Genomic DNA, 24,728 nt, shown 5'->3' with positions numbered 1-24,728 from the left:
ATTACGTTTAAGCCGAATTGTATTAACAGCAGGAAAAACTAAGCCTAAATCATCATGAGAGACATTCTGTAGGAAATTGGATGTCTTTGAAGATGATCTTTGAAGATTGAAATGTACTAGTCCACAGTTTCACAGATAGTTGCATTGATTCTCTATGGAACAGTATGATATGGATTTCTCCATTTATGATTCACAACAGCACCAATTTTTTTGTATGTTTTCAACTGGCAATTACATAGGCTGCAATTTTGCTCTGCAGCTCTGCAAGCGGCTGTTTACATGGCACACAGTGGAATTGTACACCCTACTGCCATGAAAGCAAGAACGTTTTCGGGTTTTTCCACATTTGATTCCCAAAGCGGTTGCATATTGAGCACACTGTTTTCCCCTAACAAAAAGTTTATGAAAAGTATTGTCAACTAACTGTATCATGTCTATTTGCCAATAAATGCGGTAATCATGATTCTCAAGCAGGGCTGCACAGTTACAATGACAGAAATAATTGCCAAATCTTATGACTGAAACTATTTAGGCAGTAACATATTCCTTACAATCAACACTTTATCCTGTCCACGTGGGGTCGCATTATGTTTGAAACATGCTAACCTTTTTTATTTAGTATGCTCTGAAATACATACTTGTATTGGTCTGGAAGTTCATATTTCAGTCTCAAATCAGCAAAATACAAAATAACAATTGCAGAATCACAGAATGGAAAGATCTTTGAGCATGGTTTATGAATGAGGGCATCAAATGCTTAATTTCCTTTGTACTTAAAAAACAAATGCGGCTGAAGTTAGAAATATCACAGACTGATTGAAGTTCCACATGCCACTCTTGGTCTGTACTAGAAATTAAGTACAACACGATGTCTACAGTCGTATGTCTTTAAGTCCATTTGTGTTACATGCTTTAAAGACAGTAAAATGTAAAGCATGAATGGCTTTCATGCCCCCAAATATGAAATAAGTAAACATATTTCTGTTGGGCCAAAGATTCTCAACTACATGCCAAATCAACTGAGCCTGCACAATGTGTTTAATGCGCTTCAAGAAGAACTAAGTAACGTGTTTACCTTAATATATCCTTTCCGTAGTTCCTCTGGGGGTAATACAAGTGTTAATGGGATGATTAGGGGGTCTTTCATCTCCCCCTGGTGTCGCTGTCCAGAAAACCACCCTTGCAACTTCCCTGTCTCCGAGTCGGAGGCACCAATACACACTAATGGAATCACGAAGAAGAAGCTAGCAGGCTAACGGGCAAAGCTAACTGCAGGCAAGGGCCACTTAAGCAGTATTTACAGCCAAAAAAATAATGTGTGGAGTACTTCAAATTCAAAATGCTCATGAACTGCATTATTTTGACCTTGCTTTCTGTTATTTATTTTGTTACCGTCTCTCCTCAGGCGGCTGCACTGCACGCGGAACTACATCCACATGCACCTGTTCGTGTCCTACATGCTGCGCGCCGTGAGCATTTTCGTCAAAGACATCGTGCTCTACTCCGGCTCGGCCATCGAAGACATGCACCGCGTCTCCGTGGAAGACCTCAAGTCCATCACAGAAGCGCCGCCGGCCGACAAGACACAGTTTGTGAGTACATTGTGTTGAAATAAAATAATAATAATAATAGCAGTGTAAGAACATGCACAGGACATTATGTTGACTTAAAAAACTGATTGGTGTTTGATGGGTAGTTTTTTATGGGAACTTTACGTTGGGCGGGTCACACACTGATAACGTGGTGAAAATAACATGCTAGCTATAGGATAATGTGGTGTGAACTATTTGCAAATGGGTAAATACTCTCTCTCTATATATAAATATAAACCATGTGTCCTTGTAGATTACATTACTTTTATCTTTTTGTTGTTTTACAGCGTTAGCATGCTAGCAACTTTTTTATTCATAGCTATGGTAATCAAATTATTTTCTTGTAGTAAAGTAAACTTCATTTGGCGCCGTAGATATACATTGTAAATGTGACATTTGTGAAAGATAAACAGACCACGTGCGCTTTTGTGTGTCAAAAAACAGCGCATTTTCCTCCTGCGCGAACCAGGAAGTTAGAGGCTATATTAGCAAAGTGCTAGCGCTCCGCCTTGTTCATGTATCCACTGTTGTGTCGCAATGAACTACAGCTTATTTGAGCTTTTAATTAACTCAAGTGAACAAACAGGACGTGCGGGAAATGTATTTAGGCAAAAGCTGAGAGATTTTACTCAGCTGCCTCCAACTTTCTCAGTTTGTTTAAGTAGTTTAGCTTAAACATATTTTTCCTATAGCCGTTAGCATTAGCCATTTAACATCGCAAAATGTTTTCAACTGTCGTCAACCATCGATCACACTTGTGTGATGTCAAAACCTGGTGAGAAATCCCCACTGAATGTACAGACTTTTGAGATTTTACTTTAGATAATAATTAGCGTTGGAGCTAAATGCTAAATCACATTTGGTTGAGATTTCTGCTTTTTATGTGGTCAGATACACATCCCGTGACCACTAGCTCTTCTCTTGTAATGACGATTGAGAAAGTTGTATTAATGTCCTGAAATGAGCATGCCATACTTTTATACCAGGACTTGCTTCACCATTGATTTTTATGGGGAGAGAACGCTCAATGACTCATGCCAAAACATGTAGAACAATGCAGTTTCTCTGATTTCTATGGTATTATATATATATTAGGGCTGCAACTATCGATTATTTTAGTAATCGATTAATCTATCGATTATTTACATCGATTAATCGATTAATCGGATAATAAAAAACAATTTTAAACAAAGGATTTTTCTGCTAGAAATAGCATTTATTTATTCTTAATTTCTTATCAGTTTGTCACAAAAGCAGCAACATTTCACTCTCATAAAGAGGCACCTGTCCATGATGAGGAGAGAGAGCAGCTTCAGAGTGTCTTTTAAATCAGTACTTTTATTCTTATTCAGGTGAAGTAGGTCCTGACTGGAGACAGAATCTTGAAATGTTCTGCTGAAGCTCAGGTGATTGATTTCTTTGCCGGGATCTCAACCAGAGGGGTTTCCTAAAAGAGGAGAAACATTTTAATTATTTTTGTCATAGTATTGCTATAGCAGGGATCAACGTGTCAATTTGCAAAACTTTAAAGTACGGATGAGACAGTGTGACTGTGCTGGAATTTTATTCTGCTTTTGACATAGTGTGACCGCCTTAAATAGTTTAAACAGACCAGTGGGACAATTTGGCAGAACTTTGAAGGACAGAGAAATTATTATTATTATTATTTATAGATCAGGCATTTTAATCCCACTAAAAAACACCTTTTTATTATTGCAACTTATATAACACTGAGCAACAGATATATTACAAAGCAGTTGGATGTAAAAAATAATGATCATCAAAAAAATCATGAGTTAGGCTTCAATAAAAAAGTGGAACATGTGAAGCAGGAGGAACAGAGAACGACATGGCTCTGCAGGACAGTCAGAAGAGGGACAGGTGGTCACGCTATTTAGATCTGTGGATTTATCTTCATTTAAACTACAGCGTAAAGATATTTAGCGCAAAAAAAATTGCAGCAACGGACAAGTAGATACAGTAGGATGTAAAAGTCTTACCTTATGTCACACTTTGAAGTAACAGTGGATGAAAGTGTAGATCGTCCTGATGGTAAATCATCACTGATGCAGCTGTTAACATTGTTGTGGCGGTAGCGGAGCGGGGGGACCCGTGTCCGTTCGCCTCGTTCGCCTCCGTCCTGTCTTCGCCTCTCGTTGCGGAGTTTCTTCTTGTTTGAGTCGTGTTTTGATGATTACAACAGCCTGGTTCTCCGCTCTGCTACCTGGCTCTGCCCGGCTACGAGGTTTAGCACAGCGAGCTCCACTCTGGTGTTTACAACCACAGAGCTGTGCTCTTCAAAAGCGGCCGTGCGGAAACAAGCGCCACTTACGGTTCCGGGCGCGTAGGCGGCCCCGTCTCATGCGGTTTTAATGAGAAATATTAATAAAGCGAATAATCGAAGCGGGAAAATAATGTTCGAAGCATTTTACTAATCGAGTTAATCGATTTTATCGATTAATCGTTGCAGCCCTAATATATATATATATATATATATATATATATATATATATATATATATATATATATATATATATATATTAGTTAGTTAAAGGTTCCGGGTTCAATTCCCGGTGCCAGGTGGGGCCATTCTGTGTGAAGTTTGCATGTTTACTACAGGCATGCCAGTTTCTCCTGCCCCTAAAAACATGCACAATAGGCTAAAACTTGTAGAAAAGAGGTAGAGTTCTTAAGAGAAGTGATATAAACATTTTAAAATAAAAGATTCTACCTAAACTATACAAATTAACTTGTGAATGAACATCATGCTACTCCGCAACGCTTTGAATGAGATCTCAGTGAAACAGTTATACAGGCATGATCCGTAGTGGAATTGGCTGTCAAATACTGAGCGCTCCCTGGAGGAAGTGGGTTTCTGTAAGTCTCACCTGCCTTTCCAGCTCTGAGGCAAATAAACTTTTTTTTCTCCATCTTTTTTTTTTTTCTTTTTTCTGTCAGCCTGCCAGCTCTTTTCTAGGCAAACTCCTGGCTCCAGCTCTTGGGCAAACATGTTGCTTTTTTTTTTTTTAATGCATGGCTACTTATACAGACTGTAACATCGCAGTGAATGTTGACTCACCCTATTGTGGATGCTGGATGTGGCGCCACTGTAAACAGGGGGAAGATTACTTTGGATTGAATGGCAAATCAAAAAAAAAATAATGTTGATGAAGTTACAAAACTGCAGCGCTGTGGAAAGATGAGCAGAGAAGACAGGTGTGCGCAGGCTGCAGCCAAGCAAAGTAATGAGACTGGCAGCGCTAATAGGAATAGCATGTCTCTGTATCCTTCTTTACACTTTGAATCAGTGCAGAGTGTTCAAGTTTCAAGCATCACAATAAATGCAGATTTAAACCATGAGAACATAGTAAGAAGGTGCTGGGTCTGATCTCGGGTTGTTTTTTTTTTACTTTTTACCAAAGTTAGGTAAAAACAAAATTGCTGGTGTGTGCTTCTTTGGGCCAGTGGCTAAGTTACAAAGTGATTACTTCTGGCATGATGCTCTGGGTTTGATTCTGAACTGTGTGATTGTTCTGTGGACTGCAGACTTCTGAGGATCATTACTTTATAAAATGATCACGGGGGGAAGACGCAGGGAGGTTCACATTCTGGTCCGGAGCGTCAAGTGTCTGTGTGTGAGTGGGGGAACCTCTGGCTTTCCGACCGAGATTCATTACGCTGAAATCAGCACCTACAACTTTAACACGAATGAACACGATCGTGACAGTGCAGTGTGCTGTGGCCATTGGTGAAGTTACTGAGCATTGAAACACACCCGGAGATTGGGGGCTCTGGTACTTGGCTCAGCGTCTCTCTTTTCCCTCTCACTAAGGCCCTGTTGGACAACACAAAATGCTTTAAACAATTGAAATCTACCCACTGTCATTCCTCTGATAAGAGTGAGCTTTGAACTTTGAACCTTTCAATCTCGGGCAACTAGGGCTGTCACGATAACTACTATAAGACGCACCAGCCCAAAAATACATAAGAAGAAAGAAACATAGTCGCACCAGCCTACCTGGGAACGAAGGCGTAACTGCATCGTTGACAAGCCTCTCCCGGCAGCACGTTGTTCAAGCACCCATTTGCAAACTCGTTCCTCTAGCTGAAGTCATCAAGCTTTTTTATTGCATGTCATGTTTATTGTTTTTGAACAAAGCTTTACTATAGTTTTCAAGCTTTAGACATATTTTTTGTGGCATTTAAAGGCCTTCAATTATACAAAAATCGAATTTAAAATGTTGTCATTGTGTCAGGCAACAAAAGGCATGAATTGTGAACCTCTGTGACACATGTCGGCGCGGCGGCTTGTTTAGCACATCACGAGAAGGGGGCTGTGATGGTGATGGGGCGAGAGCGAAGTGTTCAGTGGAGGTTTTCCAAAGTGGAGCCCATGCCACTTTAAACTGTCCACTGTAGCTGTGGAGTTTTAGCCGTTTTTTTGTGGCGAGGCCTGAAGATTAAAGGTAAACGGAGATTCATCATCCTTGCTCCAAATCCGTAGCTGTGGCATCATCGATTTAACAGCGGCCACGACTTTCTGCAAGCATCAGCACTGCAGGTGAATTTACCACTCAGGCGCTTCAAATGTGCCTGGCCTCTGTTGCCACGTTTATCAACTTTCTGCTGCAGTTTTAGCCACTTACAGAACAAAGAGAATTGCATTACAGCTGCAAATACAAACACGTTTTCGTTAACCTAAATCTAGTTTGAAACCTTCAACTATAGTGCCTTTGGAAAGTGGTCCAAGAGGAGCAGTAGCGGACCCATTTTCAGATCTCAAGTGAGGCTCTGTAAGATAAAACAATAGATCATTGAGAATGAGATGATTTCCATGGCCTGACCAGTCTTCCTTCTCTTGAAATGTATTTAGACCAGGTCACTAGTAATTGGTCTCGACACCTTGCTGCTCCTTCAATCCAACAAAACAAAGAACTCTAGCAAGAATGTATTTTACTTTCTGCCTTTTTCCCCATCCTCTTACAGTTTGTCCACTTGCTTATTGCAGGAGTGTGAACTTTCAATGTTCCCAAAATAATTCAACTCCGTTTGATCCAATATCCAGCATTGGCTTTTGAATCATGTGGGTCTGACTCTCCCCAAATGTCTCTATCACGTTCCGTCCCAAAGTTAAGTCAGAAAGTCAGCAATGTTGTAGATTTCGGGGACATGGACCTCATAGGGTTTGATGGCTAGTTTACCTATTACCGGCTCCGAAATCAACCCTTGGGCCTAAACCCACGCCAGCTTCACAGCCCCAGGGCTCTACCACTTGTCTGGACACAGCTCAAGTCCAAAAAGCCACCTGGCCCCATCCTTCAAACATTCAAAAGTAACTTCAGTAACAAGGACCATTGAATTAGATGATGCCAATAAAACACATTCTAAGTATTCCAGCTTCATATCCAAAGAGCGTCCGTTGGCCACTTCAAGCAGGGACAGGCAGCTTGTGTGAATTAGCCGCTGGTCTCGCCGCTGTTTACTCTCCCTGTTCATAAAAGAGCAGAAAACATACCCATTTCGTTTCATCAAGCACTTTGAACTATGTTTACATTTGGAGATGTAGTTTTTTCTGAATCAGGTCTCGCAAACTTTGCTCTCAAGTCCACAAAGAGGCTTCGAAACACCACAGAAACATTGCACGTAAACATGGCAGTTCACAAGAAAAAAAAAATCACAGTTAGTTTTGGGAGAGAGGAGCTTCTGCAAATGAAAATTGGGGCGAAATGTTTCCTTGTTGACAAGGAAAGGAGTTAGCATCTCATGTTTTAGGGTGAATGCCAAATGCTGGAAAGCAAGTGCTGAGCAGCTATGACAGCGTACGCGGGCAGAATGCACAGAGTTGTGCAGCTGGGGAAACAGATTTGGACATTGGCACTGGTCAAGAAGAAGGCGGAGGTGGAAGAGGGACAGTCTTTACTGGAATTTCCAAATAAATGTTCACATTCATATAAAGCCATAAGGACAGCAAGTAAGTAAAGTTTGCTTTGTACATATAGCTTTAGGACAGTCTGTGCATCCAAATGTTTTGAGCAAGGACATCGTCTCTTCCCAAAGGTTTACAATCAAGTCATGGTGGATTAGACGCATAAGTCACCAAGAGCCGTCGATGTGAAGCTACTGTAATTCAGTCAGTTCAGTCAGACTGTGGCCATTGTCCAATATTTTAAATTCCTGATGCTCGCCAATCTCTCCCCATTGCATTTTACTTCCTTGTTTTGAAAAGGATTGGAATTCTCCCTCTAATAGATGCCCCCCATGGTTTCTTCAAGATTACAGAGAAAGCGCCACGTTTTATGTTCTGTTTTATGTCTTGGCTACAAATTCAGGAGTCTAATCTGAGCATCATTTACAAGAATCACAAGGCAAAATCCACTATTTAGAGCTTTTTACCATGTGATGATGTTGTTCTCTCATCAAAAACAGACCTGGAGCTCTGTGTCAAGCCACTCGTGCATGTTTGTGTAATATTTGGACTTTCCCAGTGGCCATTTTGAGGTTGCTGGGACTGTCCAGCATGAAAACCACACTGGTCATGGATACCAACTACTAAACCGGAAGCACAACTTGCAATAGAAGGTTAATCCAGACCGGCTGTCAACACAAAAGCTTGTAATTCTAACAGGATTATTATCAGATCCCTGAACATATGATTAGACGAAATGTCACCATGATGGTTCGTATTGGATCTGTTTCTCTTGGTATTGGATAAAGACAGTCCCGGGATTCTTGTTATATTTGATCAATAAGCTTTTCCTCACCTTCCATTTAAAGACAACAGCAGTGGCTTCTGGGAAATTCTGTACAAGCGTAAAAGGACAGAAAAAGATGATCATGGGCCATGAACTCACGACAGCTACTGAAAAACTGAACTGACAGATCTTCGGTTCTCAAACTTCACACAGAACCTCACGCCATCGCCACATCGGGACAAAAATCACGTAACTGAAATGCCGATTTCATATGATGCCAAATATGAACAGCCTTTATTTACCGATGTTGGATTCCGACGCTAGAAGCTTCTTTTCAAAAGCCGCTGTCCAACCCTTCTTTTATCTGTAAATGCATAAATAAGAGCACGATAAACCCGCCTCTGACTTTTATTTATGCATTAACACGGACAAACTACAGCTTCGCTCTACAATTAGAGGCATCAACATAGTAGCGTTGTTTGTAAAGCTGTCAAACAGCACCTCGGCCTTCGCAGAGATTTGCCTGAGAAAAATCGAATTGGATCCAGCCATACCTACGGTAAACTTCGTTAGATAAAAATCAGGATATAGTGTTTCTCACATAGACCTGTTTATCCAGCCAGTATACAGTATAACTCGCTTTGTTTTCCCCCCCCCCTGACACGACGGCCAATGTTAATGTGGGAAACGTGTCGATAAAGCTGCAGAAAGTCTTGCATCGCCATGTTGACTCCAGCGCTAATGTTTTGAAGAAAAGCCTTCGGGTTTGGAGCGTTGCCGTTTACATTGGCTTCGCTCGGCCGTATTTATTGGACATCGTTCTCTCCAAGCTATAATCCGAACCAATCGAAATAAAATTTAAAAAAAAACAAGAGTAAATACATGGCTCCGTTGGGGAAAAGGTGAGAGTTTGCTCCAATCTTTTTAAATCAACGCTATGAAGTTTGTCAAGACTTGCGCGGCAAAATTCAGGCCCATTTTATTCAACAAGCGGCATTTTTTTAACGTGCCAGAGTGTGGGTTTTTCTTTTGAACAAGTGCTTTACCCTTTTGCCCATGCCCCTGAAGTGCCCTTTTCCCTTCGTGCCTTTTATGCTACAGTATTTCGTGCACGCAAAGCCTTCCCATGGCCCTTCCTCTTGGTTCTGCTCACCAATAACCTTCTCGCTAGTTTAGCGAGTGAGATGATCCCTGGGCGCGTAACAACGACCTCTGCTTCTCTTAAGTCAGATTAGTGTTTCCTTTGTTGGCAGACCTCACATACTACAATCCTGAAGTCGGTGGGGATTACAGAGAACTAAGGCGTTGCAGTGATTTCGCCGCATCCTCAGCCGCGCCCACTTTAGCATTTCTTTGTGATTGTAGATGCTATGGCCTGCGAACGTTTGGGTGGGGTTCCACAGAGGAGAGTGGTTTGCTTGATTTGACGTAGCCGCCTTATCAGCAAGCTATAGAAACCCATGTACGGATATGCAAAGCTTTCTGTCCGCTTTCCGTGTAATTCTGTCCTTGCGCTCCATCAGTCACTTTGTTTATCCAGAGTCATAGCAACAGCAGTGCATGAGTTAACCACCGGGGACACCACTGCGCAACAGCCCAACAGGTGAAGCAGAACACACAACAAAACTTCTCAACAGTGATTTGAACCATTTGCAAAACAACAACAAAACAAAACAAAAAATTGGGTGTGGCGCCATATTGTTTTGGTCCCAGCTCTTCATCATCCTGTTTGGGTACTTTTTCCATCGCCCTCTGGTGGTAGCTTTCGATGTATTGCATGCTGGACACTATAAACGTGTGGAAGCATAAATGCATTAACAGTAACGACGCTCGAAACGCACAGATCTATTTACGTACGAAATGAATGAGCCTTTAGTTGCACACAGGTCCTGAACCACTTAGTTAGTCTCATATACAGGTAAATGTTTGCATTGAGTAGTTTGCTTTTTAACACTTTTTGTAGCATTTTTATTAACTCTGTGGCTGTGCAAAACTATGAACTTTGAATTTGCGGAATTGGACTTTCCACCAGTAACAGACATCACAGACATCATTTTATCCATGATTGAAGAAGATGAGCATTTGTGTTGGTGTTTCTCTTTTGTATTTGTAAATCTCCTCTCTGGGACAATATAGTTTATCTTACTGTTACAGACTTAAATTACAGAAACTGGCAACCAAAAATTATTGTATTAATAGTTTGATAGAATTGTCCAGTATGGTATCGGGGGAAAAAAGAAGGAATTGCGATTTATGGAATAAATGAACACTAGATTTCTGTTTTATGGTTCTAGATATTAAGTAAAAAAAAAAATCTTAGGGTTAAGGTTAGGGTTAGAGTTAGGGTTAGCAATTATGCATATCCAAATCTCAAAGCGTATTGACAGGGGAGTTTACAGCCTATATGCCAGTGTGACACCTCATTTGAAAGCTAAGACCTTTGAGTTTCTAAAACTACATGTAAGATCTGTGTGAGTGAAACCCAACTTACATGACATTTGCCGTTCTTAATCATGCCGCCCTAATCATAACCCTTACCCCCAACCCCCTGAACAAGAGGCACAGCAAGTAACTGTTTAAATATTGGTGTTGTGGAAAAAGTCACTTTGAAATAAGTAAAGATTTCTTGAAATAAGTACTTTTGTCTAATTTCAAGAAATCTATCCTCGGGGCAAGATATGTACACATAAAATAAGAACTTAAACTAAAATCTTAATTTACTTGAAATTAAACTGTTGTAGAAAGTGCCATTTTATCAATATATGTCTAAAATGGGTATGGATTGAGACAATTTATGCTGGTGTGGAGTTGGTTTGGATCATCTTGAAATCAGATGGAACAAGCATGAATTCTCTTAAAATACGAGTAATGAACTTTTACACATAAAATAACCCTAAAACACTTTAAATGAGACCAAAACATGCCAAAAGGCAAAATAAATTATTCGTGTTCTTGTTCTTGTTCTTTGGCAGTAAGACAGTTTAAACCTGCTCAAAAATTGGCACAAATTTCGATAATTCAAGCACTTTTAATCATTTTTGTATAAGATATGCAGTAGATATTCAGCCGGGTGTAAGAACAGAGCGCTTGCTGCTGCTTTTCACCTGGAGAAACTTGTCTTATAGGATATGATTACACAGGATTGTGTGATGTAATTGGATGTTTGGCATTTTGTGAATACTTGATATTGATGTCCGTGCCTATCTCCTGTTCCCCGTTTGTCGGTGTATAGATCGGCTGTAAGGTCGCCGTGACCCTGTTCCTGTACTTCTTGGCCACTAATTACTACTGGATCCTGGTGGAGGGCCTGTACCTGCACAGCCTCATCTTCATGACCTTCTTCTCCGACCGCAAGTACCTGTGGGGATTCACGCTGATTGGATGGGGTGAGTGACGGCACGCCTCCCGACTCAATGTGGAAATCTTTATGTACGGTATATGAGGTGTGGTTTACATCTGTGTGAGACTAAAGAGAGAGTGTGAGTAACGTTGGATAATCATGATGATGCTGCGCACGCTAAAAAAAATAAATCACCTGAAATAAAAGAGGACATGAGACATTGAAAGAGACATGTATGTATATGATATGTATGTTATTAAGATATCTGTCTGCTCAAGTTGATTTGCCTCTTGGTAAAGAACATTTGACAGATCTTTTGAATGAACTCCCTCTGTCCTCACGCGGGCTGGATTCTGAAGACTTCTAACAAGCAGCCAAAAGTTTTCTTTTCAAACAGGCCTTTCAGAGCCGATAGACCTTCAATCTAATTCTTGATTGCAGTATTTTGTTGTTCCCACATGAAGCACTTTGTGACCCCTGTCTTTCAAAAGAGCTATACAAATAAAGTTTGCTTCTGCTTTTGCTTTCAACACTTACTGTTATGACCCAGCTCTGCAAGGTCGGCATTAAGGAGGCAAGACAAACCGAGATAAGCTAAACAACGCCCATATAGGTCCATTCATCCATCTTCTTCCGCTTTATCCGGGGCCGGGTTGCGGGGACAGGAGTCTGAGCAGAGATAACCCAGACTTCTTGATCCACCCACACTTCCTCCAGCTGTACTGGGAAGATCCCAAGTCGACACCAGGCCAGCTCAGAGACATAGTCCATCCAACTGGACGCGCCTGGAACAATTTCCCCAGGGAGGCGATCAGGAGTAGGGCTGTGCAATTAATCGAAATTCGATTACGATTTCGATTACAACAGTAAACGATTACGAAATTAGCATAATCGCAAAAAATCGATATATATATATTTTTTTCACATTTTTTTTTCCAATATTTTTTTTTTTTCACATTTTTTTTTTTTCCACATTTTTTTGTGTTATTTCACAGCGCTGGGATTATTTTCCCTTCACTTTTCACATGCCATGGCTCATGCTTTTGTCTGACATAGAAAAAAAAACGTCATGTCATCAGGCCGCACTGCTCAGTTTACTTGCGCAGGTGTGAGGGCTGGCCAGCAGGGGGCAGGCGCGAAACAGGGACCTCTCTTAAATCAAGGCGTACTTGAAATCATTTGTACTTTTATGACTGTCCAGAAAACATAAAGTGTAGTGCAGTGTTTTGATTAATAAATGAATAAAATAAATACTTTTTTTTAAAGGCAACAAATAATCGTTTGAATAATCGTGATTTCAATTATGACAAAAATAATTGTGATTATTATTTTTTCAATAATCGAGCAGCCCTAATCAGGAGGCAATCGAAACAGATACCCGAGCCATCTCAGCTGGCTCATGCTGATGTGGAGGAGCAGCGGCTACTCCGAGCTCCTCCCATGTGACCGAGCTTCTCAGCCAGTCTCTTATACCTAATTCAGACCGAACGCAATGGAGGCAAAAAAAACGCATCAAACGGCAGGCGTTAATTGCTTGACTATATAAGGATATCAGATGTAGTTTTATAACTTTAGTGTCCATGATTGTTGTTCGTTGTTAATGTTAATGTTAACACAAACATTAACAACATTTCCACTGTCTACAAATGTAGCGTCTAAGCACACTGGAGTTGGACTGCATGATCACGTGTGTATTCACACAGACAATGGGCCAAGGTTGTTGAAGTTTCTTTCCCTCGGACTCGCACACATTGTCGAGCCAGCTTGTTCTTTAAATCATCTGAAATATGGGCCGCACTGCTCCTGCATTGTACACACTGTGCGTATAGGTACACAAGCACAGCGCATACAATGTGGATGCTGCATGGCCCCCTTTCTCCAATCGAGAATCTACGCCAACTTGGGCATCTTGACACTGGCTCTGCTTATTCAACATTGTTTTGCCTATGGGTAATTCTTTATGTGTGTGTGTTTCGATTGCAGGAGTTCCAGCCATGTTTGTGACAGTTTGGGCGTCTGTGAGAGCGACCTATGCAGATACAGAGTGAGTGTTCACGAACATTTCTTACATGGAAATAAATGTTCTCTGACTCTTGTCATTCGAACGTAAGACAAGAGCATAACATCAACACAGTACAGTTTTTTGGAACACTTCTTTTCATTTCCTGATCTGAGATTGAAAACCAAACAAACAAAAGGCACAAAAAATTCAATCATTGCCTTTGCTTTTTCAAGCTCCACTTGAATGCGCTGACACTGAAATCACTTGAAAATCGAAGGGGTTTGAAAAAATAAATAAATCCATCAAGTCATTCCTGTTCTAAAAACTCTGATTTAGACCTTGCGTACGTCTAAATCAGGCCTCTGTGTGGAGCCCTTTGTCACACTCAAGTTGTTTTCTGTTCAACCATTGCCTTGATCATGAGATTTGTAGCAAGTGCAGGCTGTAGGAGAAAGCAGAAATGATAGGAACCTGTTTGTGTGCTGGCTCTCAGTCGTTTAGCAGTGATGTCTCAATGATTGAGACATTGGACTGGGTTGATGAGTTAAGGGCAGTAATGGGTATAATGATGGTGTGTAATTGTCAACAAAGCGGTTTCCTGTAATGTGGAGCCATTAGTGCTACTAATGAAGTTTCTTGGATGAGAGGCATCCAACCAAGTACAGATAACAGATGATGCTTGAAACCATGTTTTACACTTGTTTTCTCCGCAAAAAAACATACCTGGAGTGTGAGTAATCCTGTTCACTTTGATAGTTTCTTCTTGCCTGGTCTTCCGTCCACTCCTTATTTTTGTATCTAGTCAAAAGCAGGACCATCTGGAACTTTGCGAACAAACAACAAAAGTTTAATATCGATCCAATCACAGAGCACATTGTAAAATGTTTTCTTAAATGTACTTAAAAAGAATGTACCTGCGTAGATGTTCAGAGGATCATCGACTTCTTCTTGCCGTTTTTCATCCCATTCTAAATGTACATTGATTGAAAAAGCTGTTGTGCATTCGTGTTGATTTCTTCTGCTTTTGAAATTGGAACCGAGTTGCTACTAACTCCTTGTTCCTTAAAGGAACAGGCCACCGTTTTTCCATACTGAGATATGTTCTTACCTGTTCTTACCGGACAAACGGTGGCCTGTTCCTTTGAAGCCAATACTCTCATAATGTGTTTGATTAGCGCTTATGTAGATATTATTTGAAACGATAAAACCAAAAATATCAATGCACAGGTACCCAAAAGAAAGTTTTTTAGCGAAACCCCATATGCAAATGTCCACTTCAGGAACCTTGTTGTACAATGGGAAATTTGCATACATCTGAAAGCTCACACTACCTTGAACAATTGAGTGGATATTTAGATTTCTGGTAAACAATCGCTACTCACGAAAACGGTTGCATAGATTCAATTCACCGCCAACAAATTGTGTCTGTGATTATGCAACCGTTTGGCTAAAAACCTTGCAGCTGCTAATGCCACACTTTAATCAGTAAGAGAGCAGCTAAAAGTAACTTCCACCGGTGCCATTTCCTTGGCAGCCTAAAAACCCTGATTAGCATGCGGTGATTGCAGTTAGTTAAAAAGCCCACCATGACAAATCAAAATAAGTGACATAATACAGTCTATTTCTATCTAGAGCCGGATGAATTTGTTCAAAGCGAAGCGTATCATTATGTAAAGGTTGTCATTACAGACAGAGCCAGCAGTGAACTCATGGGTGAAGGCTAATTTCGCACTTAACCTGCATGTGCTACTTTGATGCCGCAGGTGTTAAGTGGATGACTGGTCACAAGCAGTCCCCATACAAGATAATGTGCGTACGTGCAAAAAGAAGTGCAGATAAAGACCAATATGAAGAAGAAAGTCATGGAAATGGAATCAAGTCAAGTTCATTTCAATAGTAAAAGTATCGTCTGTATTTTGGGGACACTTCAAGACTATATTTTTTGCCATTTCTGACATTGGATTCGATTGAAAGCAGCATACTTTAGTTAAATTAAGCCACATATCAAATACAGTCTCCAAACTAACATTTTTAAAACGGATGTAAAATGTGTTGCACCTTAAATTGATTTTGAGGGGTCGTGACCAATGGCCGCTTGTAGCAGAGATTCACGACGACAACGCTAGGGGCCGCCATTGCTGTTGTAGAACAAGCTAGTTTTACATTTCATAGCGTTGGACTTTAGACACTTTCTAAACAACTGTAAAGCCTGGTCCTTATTTTTGAAAAACTGTCTACAGCTAGGCTATATAGATACAGGCGGCATCTCTGGAATCGGCCATATATGGTCATTTTTTAAAACAGTTAAGGGGGAAAACAATTTTGAAAAAATCTAAACTTTCTCTAATTATTCAAAAACTACTGTAACAAATGCTGAAATATGAATTTAGTTTTCTACTAAATAATGATACAAAGACATGGGGAGGAGCAAAGTGGTTCAACAGCCCATAAATACATGAATAACGGAGAATGCTAACTTGATGCTACATGTTAGCATCGGGCTAATGCTAACGGTTTGCTAGCGCTTGCTACAACTGCCGTTTTTTCACTTCTACTGAACAATCTACTGTGAGAAAATATCCATATGGGCCCGATATACATTTGACTTTATTTTCGTGTGATAAATAAGTTGATATTCCACCAGAAAATGGCTAAAAACAGTGGAAAATTGTGTTTCTCTAAAGATTCTATTTACCCCCTCGGCGAAGCCACGCCCCCTTCTATGAGGAGATGCCATCTGTATCTACATTACTCCGGTGATAACGCTGGGTTAGGCACAATTAAAGGGACCGGGCGGGTTTTTGTGAGAAACATTTAAAAAAAATCTGGTATACTAATGAGGGCCGGACTGTTAGCATTGGAGCTGCGCGGCTATTACTGAACTACATGTCACATAAGGGCCGAGTCTACAGTCAAGATCCCGCCCTTATGCCCTTTTTAGGAACATGCTCCGTCACAGCAACAACATGACCCCTTAAATCATGACAATGTATTTTAAACCTTTTAACTAGGAGGAAATTACTGCTTGTTACTATTTTTATTTCTCACTATATTGTAATGTTTATTTTTTTTGTATTTGTTCTTTGTATTATTTATTATGCATGCTTCTTATTATTGTGATGGACCCCAGGAAGACTAGTCGCTACCCTGGTGGCAACTAATGGGGATCCTAATAACAAATAAACAAACAAACAAACAGCAGGGTAGGAGGAGTCTGTGAATCCGCCATGATTTCCCCCTCGTACCGGTCATTGTGGCAAACGTGGAGGAGTGAGGAATGACGGTCTATTAATAACATGTCTATGGTCGTGGGAACCCCTACAATAGGCTGTGTGCACAGAATGTTTTTGGCTAACTTCCTGTTGGCCAGTGCAGGATAAAGACAACTTCCTGTCTACACGTTGACGTGAATTAAAACTAAAATAAGATTTGAAAAACAGGAGAACACTGAAATGAAGTGTGTTTTATAAAATTTAACTCGGATCGTAGCACTATTTCAACATTTGTTATCGTCACATCTATGTTAGCCTTTAGCTTCAAGGCTAAAACACAGTATTTACATCCTGTGTAATGTTTTTAACAAGGTATAAGTAACTCTCCAACAGCTGCATGTTTTCAGATAATAGCTATTGTTTAGATATGTATTAACTTTAACAAGACAACGCTAACTCTCCATAGGAACAAAAATGAGAGGAAACAGTTACACTGGGAGGTTGGCCTGCGATATTCAGTGCTCAGATCCATTTCCCTTGCCTGGATGAGTGCAAGGGAAAAGTAGCCTGTCATAAAAGTGCTGGTTTATGTTTTTTGGCCCAGTTGATGCCCAGTCCAGACTAGTGTCTAGTCTCTGGTCAGTTTACAGACCAAGCTATGTTTAGCCTAAAACACGGACTGCTAGACCAAACATAACCTTGTAGTGTACTCACAATGTCGTATTCTATTTACAGACAGAAAGAGATAATGAGTGCCTGTCTCAAACTCTGGCATTTAAGTCGGGTGGTTATGTTTTATATCACTACCTCACTTACTGCTACTAATGCAATGTGAACCCCGTGGCACCCTTGGGATCAGTGGCTATGAAGCGCGTTAGATACACACAAGACATCCCAGGAATCTTGCTGAACTGCTGCAGTTTCGTAAAGATGAATGGTCCAAGATTCGTCCGGATCGTTGTGCATGTTTAACATCTGGTTGATGTTATTGCTGCCAAAGAGGGTCAACCAGTTATTAACCAATTGTCTTAACCCCCACCTGAACCGAGCACGTTTTCTCCAGTTTGGCGTTCCCCAAAAAAATCTAAAAGCTTCTTGAGAAAAGTGTCAAAAATAGAGGCAAAAACGAGTCACAAAAGAGCAAAAAGTGACAAAATATGATGAAAACGCAAGAAAAAAATCCACAAAAGCAACAAACTTAGCTTTCAAATGCGGCATTGACACTGGGCTACAGGCTGTAAGCACCAGTCAGTAAGTTTTTAGATTTGGGTTAAGCTGAACTGGAGAAAATGCAAGGCGGGTGTGGTCAAATCCAAGGTTTTAATCCAAGGGTTCACTTACTTTTTCCTCCCTGTCCTGTGAATGTTTTCAAGTTATGGCCAATCAAAATATGACAACATGTGACTGTTTGGGTGGTATTAGTTTAAGCAGAAACGGTTTACTGTTACTACGTTTATTGGCTAATTTAGGCAGAAATGTAAGAAATTCCAAAGGGTTCACTTACTTTTTCTTCCCAGTGTATACTGTGCAATGGAGAGATTCCAACTCAATGGCTGTATATACTTTTGTGTCTGAAATAACCTGTGATCTCCCTCATAAAACTAGCTAGCTAACCCTCCACTTATGTACATAATTAGCTCTAAAATGCCCCTTTTTCTGTGGCCTTGCAGGTGCTGGGACTTAAGTGCGGGTAATTTGAAATGGATATATCAGGTGCCCATCCTGACTGCAGTGGTGGTGAGTTCACACTGAGTGGCAAATAATTCCGCCTTACTGTGTCCCACATTACGTACTCACCTCCCTCTTCTTCCCTCAGGTGAATTTCGTCTTATTCCTCAACATCATCCGCGTGCTGGCGACCAAACTGCGCGAAACCAACGCGGGGAGGTGTGATACGAGACAGCAGTACAGGTGACTTTTAAAGATTCTACATTCTGTGTTCCACTTGACAAGATGGAAGGTTTACTGACAACAATTTGGAAGTCGCCAATTCCCACAAACGACTAAAACGTAGCATTAGTCCTTTGCTTTCAAAACACCTACTCCCGTACACATCAGATCATTGCTCATGGCTGAAAAAATATTAAAGCCTTTGAATATGAAGTGACAGGGACGTGATCTTTCGAATTCACGACTTTTTGTATCACAAGACGAGTACCACCCGAATGAGCTACTGAGGGTGAGGAGTCAAGTGCCCGGTTGGGGATGATTTGGGGGGGGTCTGAGCCTGTCGGCCATGATGGTTGGCCCCAGAATTTCATTCCTCACATAAATTTTGCACATTTATTTTTTTCGGCGGGACAGAGACAGATCTACGAATACGGCAACAAAAGGAAGAAAGTAAAGCAATGCAAAAAGATAAGGCGAGAGAAAAGGGACCCTACAAGAACAAGCTCATACCAAGCGCAAAACACAGCGGTGTTTGGAGAAGCTTGCGGTCATCCGAAACATCGACCCATACGAGCTCCCTGCAGCGGAGCGGCACAGAGACCTGGACCATTTACCTCCAGGCACATGCATAGACATAGTAAATGACCTTGTTTTTGGTGTAAGTTACTACACGATGCAGGAGTTTAAAAGCCACAAGTCTTTGGAAAGTTAGGAGACTTTCTGCTGTGGCTGGGTCCAGGACTTGGCCATCTCCAAGCCTCCAGCTGGTGAAAACAGCGTTGTACTGGCAAAAGTATGACACTTCTTGACCACAAGTGAAGTAATTAACTGCGTGTTTCGTAAACACTACATTGTTACGAGATGTTCAATGTACACAAACGTTTCCAACATGTTTTGAGACTAGGTCTTCTTGATGCTGTGTCCATTTCGGTAACCTTAGAAACTGATCCTACGTTTTCTGTGTCTATCGTGTGAGGTATTGGAGCCGTTTTTAACGCAGCAGTGACTTCCAAGCCTGGTAAAACAGTGCGGAATAGTAAGAACCTCCGCTACTACCACGTTAAGAACACACGTAGACAATCTGTTTTGCTGCCGGAGTTCAACCATCATGGCGGACAGGGGAGGATCGAGGGAAAGGGCTCTGTGCCGTGACGACAACTCCTCAATCTCAATAGCTTCAACTCTTCCCCCCATAATTTGGTGACAGCTCACAGCCAATGACCACTTCCAAACCATTTCATTATCCAATTAAGCAGATGTTGTTGTTGTTGTTGCATTTGGTGATTGCTTTATTTGCTGCGTGTTTTTGCAGGAAGCTGTTGAAATCCACCTTGGTGCTGATGCCTCTCTTTGGCGTCCACTATATCGTCTTTAATGCCATGCCCTACACGGAGATCTCGGGCATCCCGTGGCAGATCCAGATGCATTACGAGATGCTCTTTAACTCCTTCCAGGTAAATAAAAGAAATGCCACGTACAAGCAGCATCCATATTCATGTGTCCTTTGCAACATGCCATGAACTAGGATCATGTGTTGTACTTTCCATAGGCTAGCTAGTGATCTTTTGAATCGCGGTGGCATTGTTCTGGGGGAAATGCTGTACAGTACAGCCTAGTAGGGGTATTTGCATGTAAATGAAGCAGATTAGCTGCCGACTGAGCTTTATCGTGCTAATATTTCTTTGTACTCGTTTCCGCAGGGGTTCATGGTGGCGATTATCTACTGCTTCTGTAATGGAGAGGTAGGTAACTTTGCATTGGTATATCATCCATGCATTTCTTTAACCGCGTAAGCGCTTTTAGTCCACGCTTCAATTTGCACATCAGTACATGACACAGTTCATCTCCGAGCGTGAGCGCTAAATTCATGGTCCTCTGAAGGCTGCACAAGCCTGATTAGGTCAAAGACTATCTCACAGCCATGACTCCCGGTAGTAATTATATGTATTATACATATATTATATATATATTCTACTTGATATGAGCTGCACATATTGGACTACTGGTATAAAAGCACAGCACATCTAAGCTCACTACAATATGCTAAAAGAGAAACGTTTATTCCAATAAAAATTCTAATTTGCTAGCTCGAGCAGCTTGTGCCAAACCTTTTCTCCTTTTTACTTGAATCGGTTGTGATTATATTTCCTCATAAAGTAAGGCCACATGTGCTGCAAATCTACTTCAGCGCCGGCGCTACCTTATTGTTATTGGATTTGACAAATGCCTCATGTATGAGCCAGAAACTTCCCACCAAAGAATAATACATTTAAGGGATAATCTTGACGTCTTGTATTGTGTTTGATTTCATGAGAGCATTTGGCCTTCACACCGTGAAGTGTCAAACATTCTTTCCCAAATGGAGCTTTTGATGGCTCGCTTTATTGGTTCTGGCATTGATAAAGAAGTAATAGCTTTTTTTTTGGCTTGTTTGGTTCAATGCACTGAAGTTGCTATGAAGTAACACTGCCTGACCAGAAGACAAGCCGTCACAAAATAAAGGTCACTGGCCTTTAGCTTTGACTGCAGCGCACATTTGCTGTTGCATAAGCATCTGCAAAGTCAAAGATGCATTTCCATCCAGTGTTGCATTCGTTTTGGTGACGCTGGTACAATTTTATACAGACCCCTCCTTGGCGTGACAGTTTTTACCGATCCATGGAGGAATTAAAAGGCTTACAGGAACAGGCCACAGTTTTTCCATACTGTGATATGTTCTTACCTGAGCTTAGGCAAGTTGGTACGTACCTGTCTGGTCTTTTTTCGTGCCCGTGGAACAGCTTGGACGCTTCCAACTTCACCCCCATTTGGAGCTATAGGAATACATTGGGAGAGGCCAAATGCAAGCAACATCTTTGGTCGTTTTGCGTGACTGAGGGCACGCACAACGACCAGACAGGTATGTATCAACTCATCTAAGATCAGGTAGGAACATATCTCAGTATGGAAAAACTGTGGCCTGTTCCTGTAAGCCTTTTAATTCCTCCATGGATCGGTAAAAACTGTCACGCCAAGGAGGGGTCTGTATAAAATTGGGACAAAGACATAGTTTGGGAGAAATCCATAGAGACATGTGGGGCAGACTAAAAGATTGAACTGTCTCAGGTAAATGAGGCCGTCTGATCCCCTTACGCCAGGGCATGTCCTGATTCTTTTATATGGGGAGGCAGTGAGGTTGGTTCAGAACACGATTTGGGCCAAGACTTGGAAGCATTTGAACATTTTTGACAGAGAATTGCGGAGAAATTTGTAGATCCTGATAAACTTCCATGCATATATTTGCCGTCGTTTCTCCAACCCCACAACCGTCCACAGAAACGCATCCATTGATCGCACCCGCTCTCAAATCCAGTCTCTCTGACGCAACCCTTGTGTTCTCCGTCCCGACAGGTCCAAGCCGAGATCAAAAAGTCGTGGAGTCGCCGGACTTTAGCGCTGGACTTCAAACGCAAAGCCCGCAGCGGCAGCAACACGTACAGCTACGGCCCCATGGTCTCGCACACCAGTGTCACCAACGTCACCGGCCGGGGTCCCCTGGCTCTGCACCTCACCACCAAACTGGGGCCCCTGCCGGTCAACGGGCACCGCAACCTCCCCGGGTACGTCAAAAATGGCTCGGTATCGGAAAATTCCCTGCCTTCGTCGGGACAGGAGCTGCACGTTCCGGAAGAGGAACAGCAGCAGCAGCAGCAATCCCGGCCAAGCCAACCGGAGAAGCCTGCCATAGTCATAGAGGAAGAGCGAGAAACAGTCATGTGACCAGAAATTGTAAATATATGGGGGGAAAATGAAACTGGAGCGATGGTGAAGCAGTCTCAGGACGATTTGAACACTGCCAGTTGTTTTCGTCTCCTGTGAATCGAAGCGGGACGTTGGCGTCTGACGGACCTCGCCGCCTTTAGCTTCGGTTTCGATGACTTTTGTTTTCATTGTGGCGGATGGATAGCGTTCACTCTTCATGGCCGCGCAAACGAGGAATGTGTATAAAAAGCCATTGCCTTTCTGTTGTTAAAGACTTTAGGAAGATGCGGTGGCCTTGAAGGGACATAGACAGATTTTGAGCACAAAAAAACAAGTGAAAAATAAAGACTTCGGGAGATGGAATGGGAGTGGTAAAGACTTCGATGTCTGTTGGTCAGAAGAGTTTGTGGACATAACTCAAAATTGCTTGACTAAACCTACTTAAACTAAGTTATGAAGCAAATACATTTTCCTGGGGTTGCTATTTAGAGTACCAATTAAACTTTTAGCTCTTGTTTGTTCGCATAGTTCTCGGAACTGTCCTGGAACTTTCCATTGTACTAGAGATCCTCAAATACCGTCAGCCATGTTGGATTGAGTAGATGAACCTTGTCCAGTTGCCAATGTTTGAAAGTCTTCACGGTAAGTTTTTCGCTCATTCCAAACATCCCGAATCTTTAGGGGGAGTTGTTGATTTTTGTGTGTGCGTGTGGTTCGTTCACACCTCACGTCCCTTCGAGGCCACCGTACAGGAGTCTCAGCAAACTCTTAACGAAGAACCTGGACCAAATCAGTATCAAAGACTTGCCTGCTTGTTCCTTTTTTTTTCTTTTTTTTTTCTACATTTTCATTCCACATTGACTTCAACCCACTGCAGTATTAAAGGGAAGGAACTCAGGTAATTGTTGTTGGCCCAACCAGGCAGCATATCACTTTTCACTACTAAATTAGCATTAGTTGCTCGTTGATTACATACCAGCGTTCAAAGTTGTCTTCTTCTTTTCTTTTTTTTTCTCCCACGGCGGAAATGCCTTGAAGTTTACACTCGACTCTTCTCTTCTGGAGGCGTGCGTCGGTAGTGCGGACGTAATGATAGAGCTTGTTAGCGCGGCATCCCTGCGTTTTTCAAAGCGGCACGGGAATGTTAATTGAACGAGGATCTGCAAAACTCCCCTTGAATTATTAAGGCTCGGTACGGCAACACGGAAAGGACAAAAAAAAATCAACGGAAACTCACCGTATGAATCAGTGTTTTGTTTTTGTTGGGTTTTTTTGCTGCTTGTAACTGTATATAGGTCATAATGTTTACAAACGCATCAAACTTAAAAAATTGTCGTTGTGAGCTAACGGTGCAAATGTAAAATGGATAACTTTTTTTTTAAATGTGTTTTTAATTTGTGTTTTGTTTACATATTATTTTGCAAAATGCCATCATGTATATAGTATTTTTTACAGAGACATTAAAAGTATATAGATCATTATATGAAGAGTTTTACCCAATTTCTGTAGCACTTGGGTTTTCCGGTGGTCCAATGGAGGTCAAATCAAATGAATGAAACCAGAGAACAAATAAGCTGAAAAATTACTTTGATAATAGTTTTCTTTGGCTCATGCTCATTTCAATTCTCTCATATGAAAGCAGCACTGTGTAACTTGATGCCCTATTGCTACATTTATTTTTATGGTCTTACAAGTGTGCAACCCTAAAGAAAATATCCTATTGCTGGTTTAGTATTAATGACTTTTAAACAGGGTTCTCAAGTTTTTGTCATTGCATTGCGTGAGATATAGGGGGAGAGGTATTATATCAGGGTCGTCATCAAACATTTTTGCTTAGACCACCAAAATGGCTTCAGCGGCCCTAGAAATAACAAAACTGCTCGCTGGTTTTAGCTGCGGTGTTATGTAAGCTGTACCCTAACCGTATTCATTTATTTCTCAAAAACAATCACAATCTTGAATGAATGACAAAACCTCAAAATCCAAGGCAATCAGCTGCTTTTTTCTGTGTGAGAGATGGCGTGGGTGGCGTGAAGTGGAATTGTTAACTTATGAAATACATGTATATATATATATATATATATATATATATATATATATATATATATATATATATATATACCATATATATACATACTTTTTGTCATGATAATGTAGTTAAAAATTCCAGTCTTTGGGCTGTTTTTTTTTTTCTTTAACACAAGAACCAGATCATTATCTATATGCTACAATATAACAAGTAACGCCAACACAAATGTT

At 41.2% G+C, this 24,728-nt stretch overlaps 1 protein-coding gene across 1 annotated transcript in view; it reads left to right on the top strand.

Moving 5' to 3' along the window:
• Positions 1-22,719, top strand: part of pth1r (parathyroid hormone 1 receptor) — a 141,939-nt gene extending 119,220 nt beyond the window's left edge. The window contains exons 6-13 of the mRNA XM_079569176.1: positions 1,406-1,592; positions 11,517-11,670; positions 13,608-13,668; positions 18,509-18,575; positions 18,655-18,749; positions 20,041-20,182; positions 20,429-20,470; positions 22,119-22,719. Of these exons, the coding sequence (XP_079425302.1) occupies positions 1,406-1,592; positions 11,517-11,670; positions 13,608-13,668; positions 18,509-18,575; positions 18,655-18,749; positions 20,041-20,182; positions 20,429-20,470; positions 22,119-22,487 (1,117 nt within the window). The 3' untranslated portion in view covers positions 22,488-22,719. The remainder of the gene's footprint in view (positions 1-1,405; positions 1,593-11,516; positions 11,671-13,607; positions 13,669-18,508; positions 18,576-18,654; positions 18,750-20,040; positions 20,183-20,428; positions 20,471-22,118) is intronic.
• The last annotated feature ends 2,009 nt before the right edge of the window (positions 22,720-24,728 follow it).

Source organism: Gobius niger (assembly GCF_951799975.1).
Source record: "Gobius niger genome assembly, chromosome: 13".
In the NCBI taxonomy this organism is placed as follows: domain Eukaryota; kingdom Metazoa; phylum Chordata; class Actinopteri; order Gobiiformes; family Gobiidae; genus Gobius; species Gobius niger.
The sequence above is the reverse complement of the archived record's forward strand: the minus strand, read 5'-3'. Positions and strand labels throughout refer to the sequence as shown.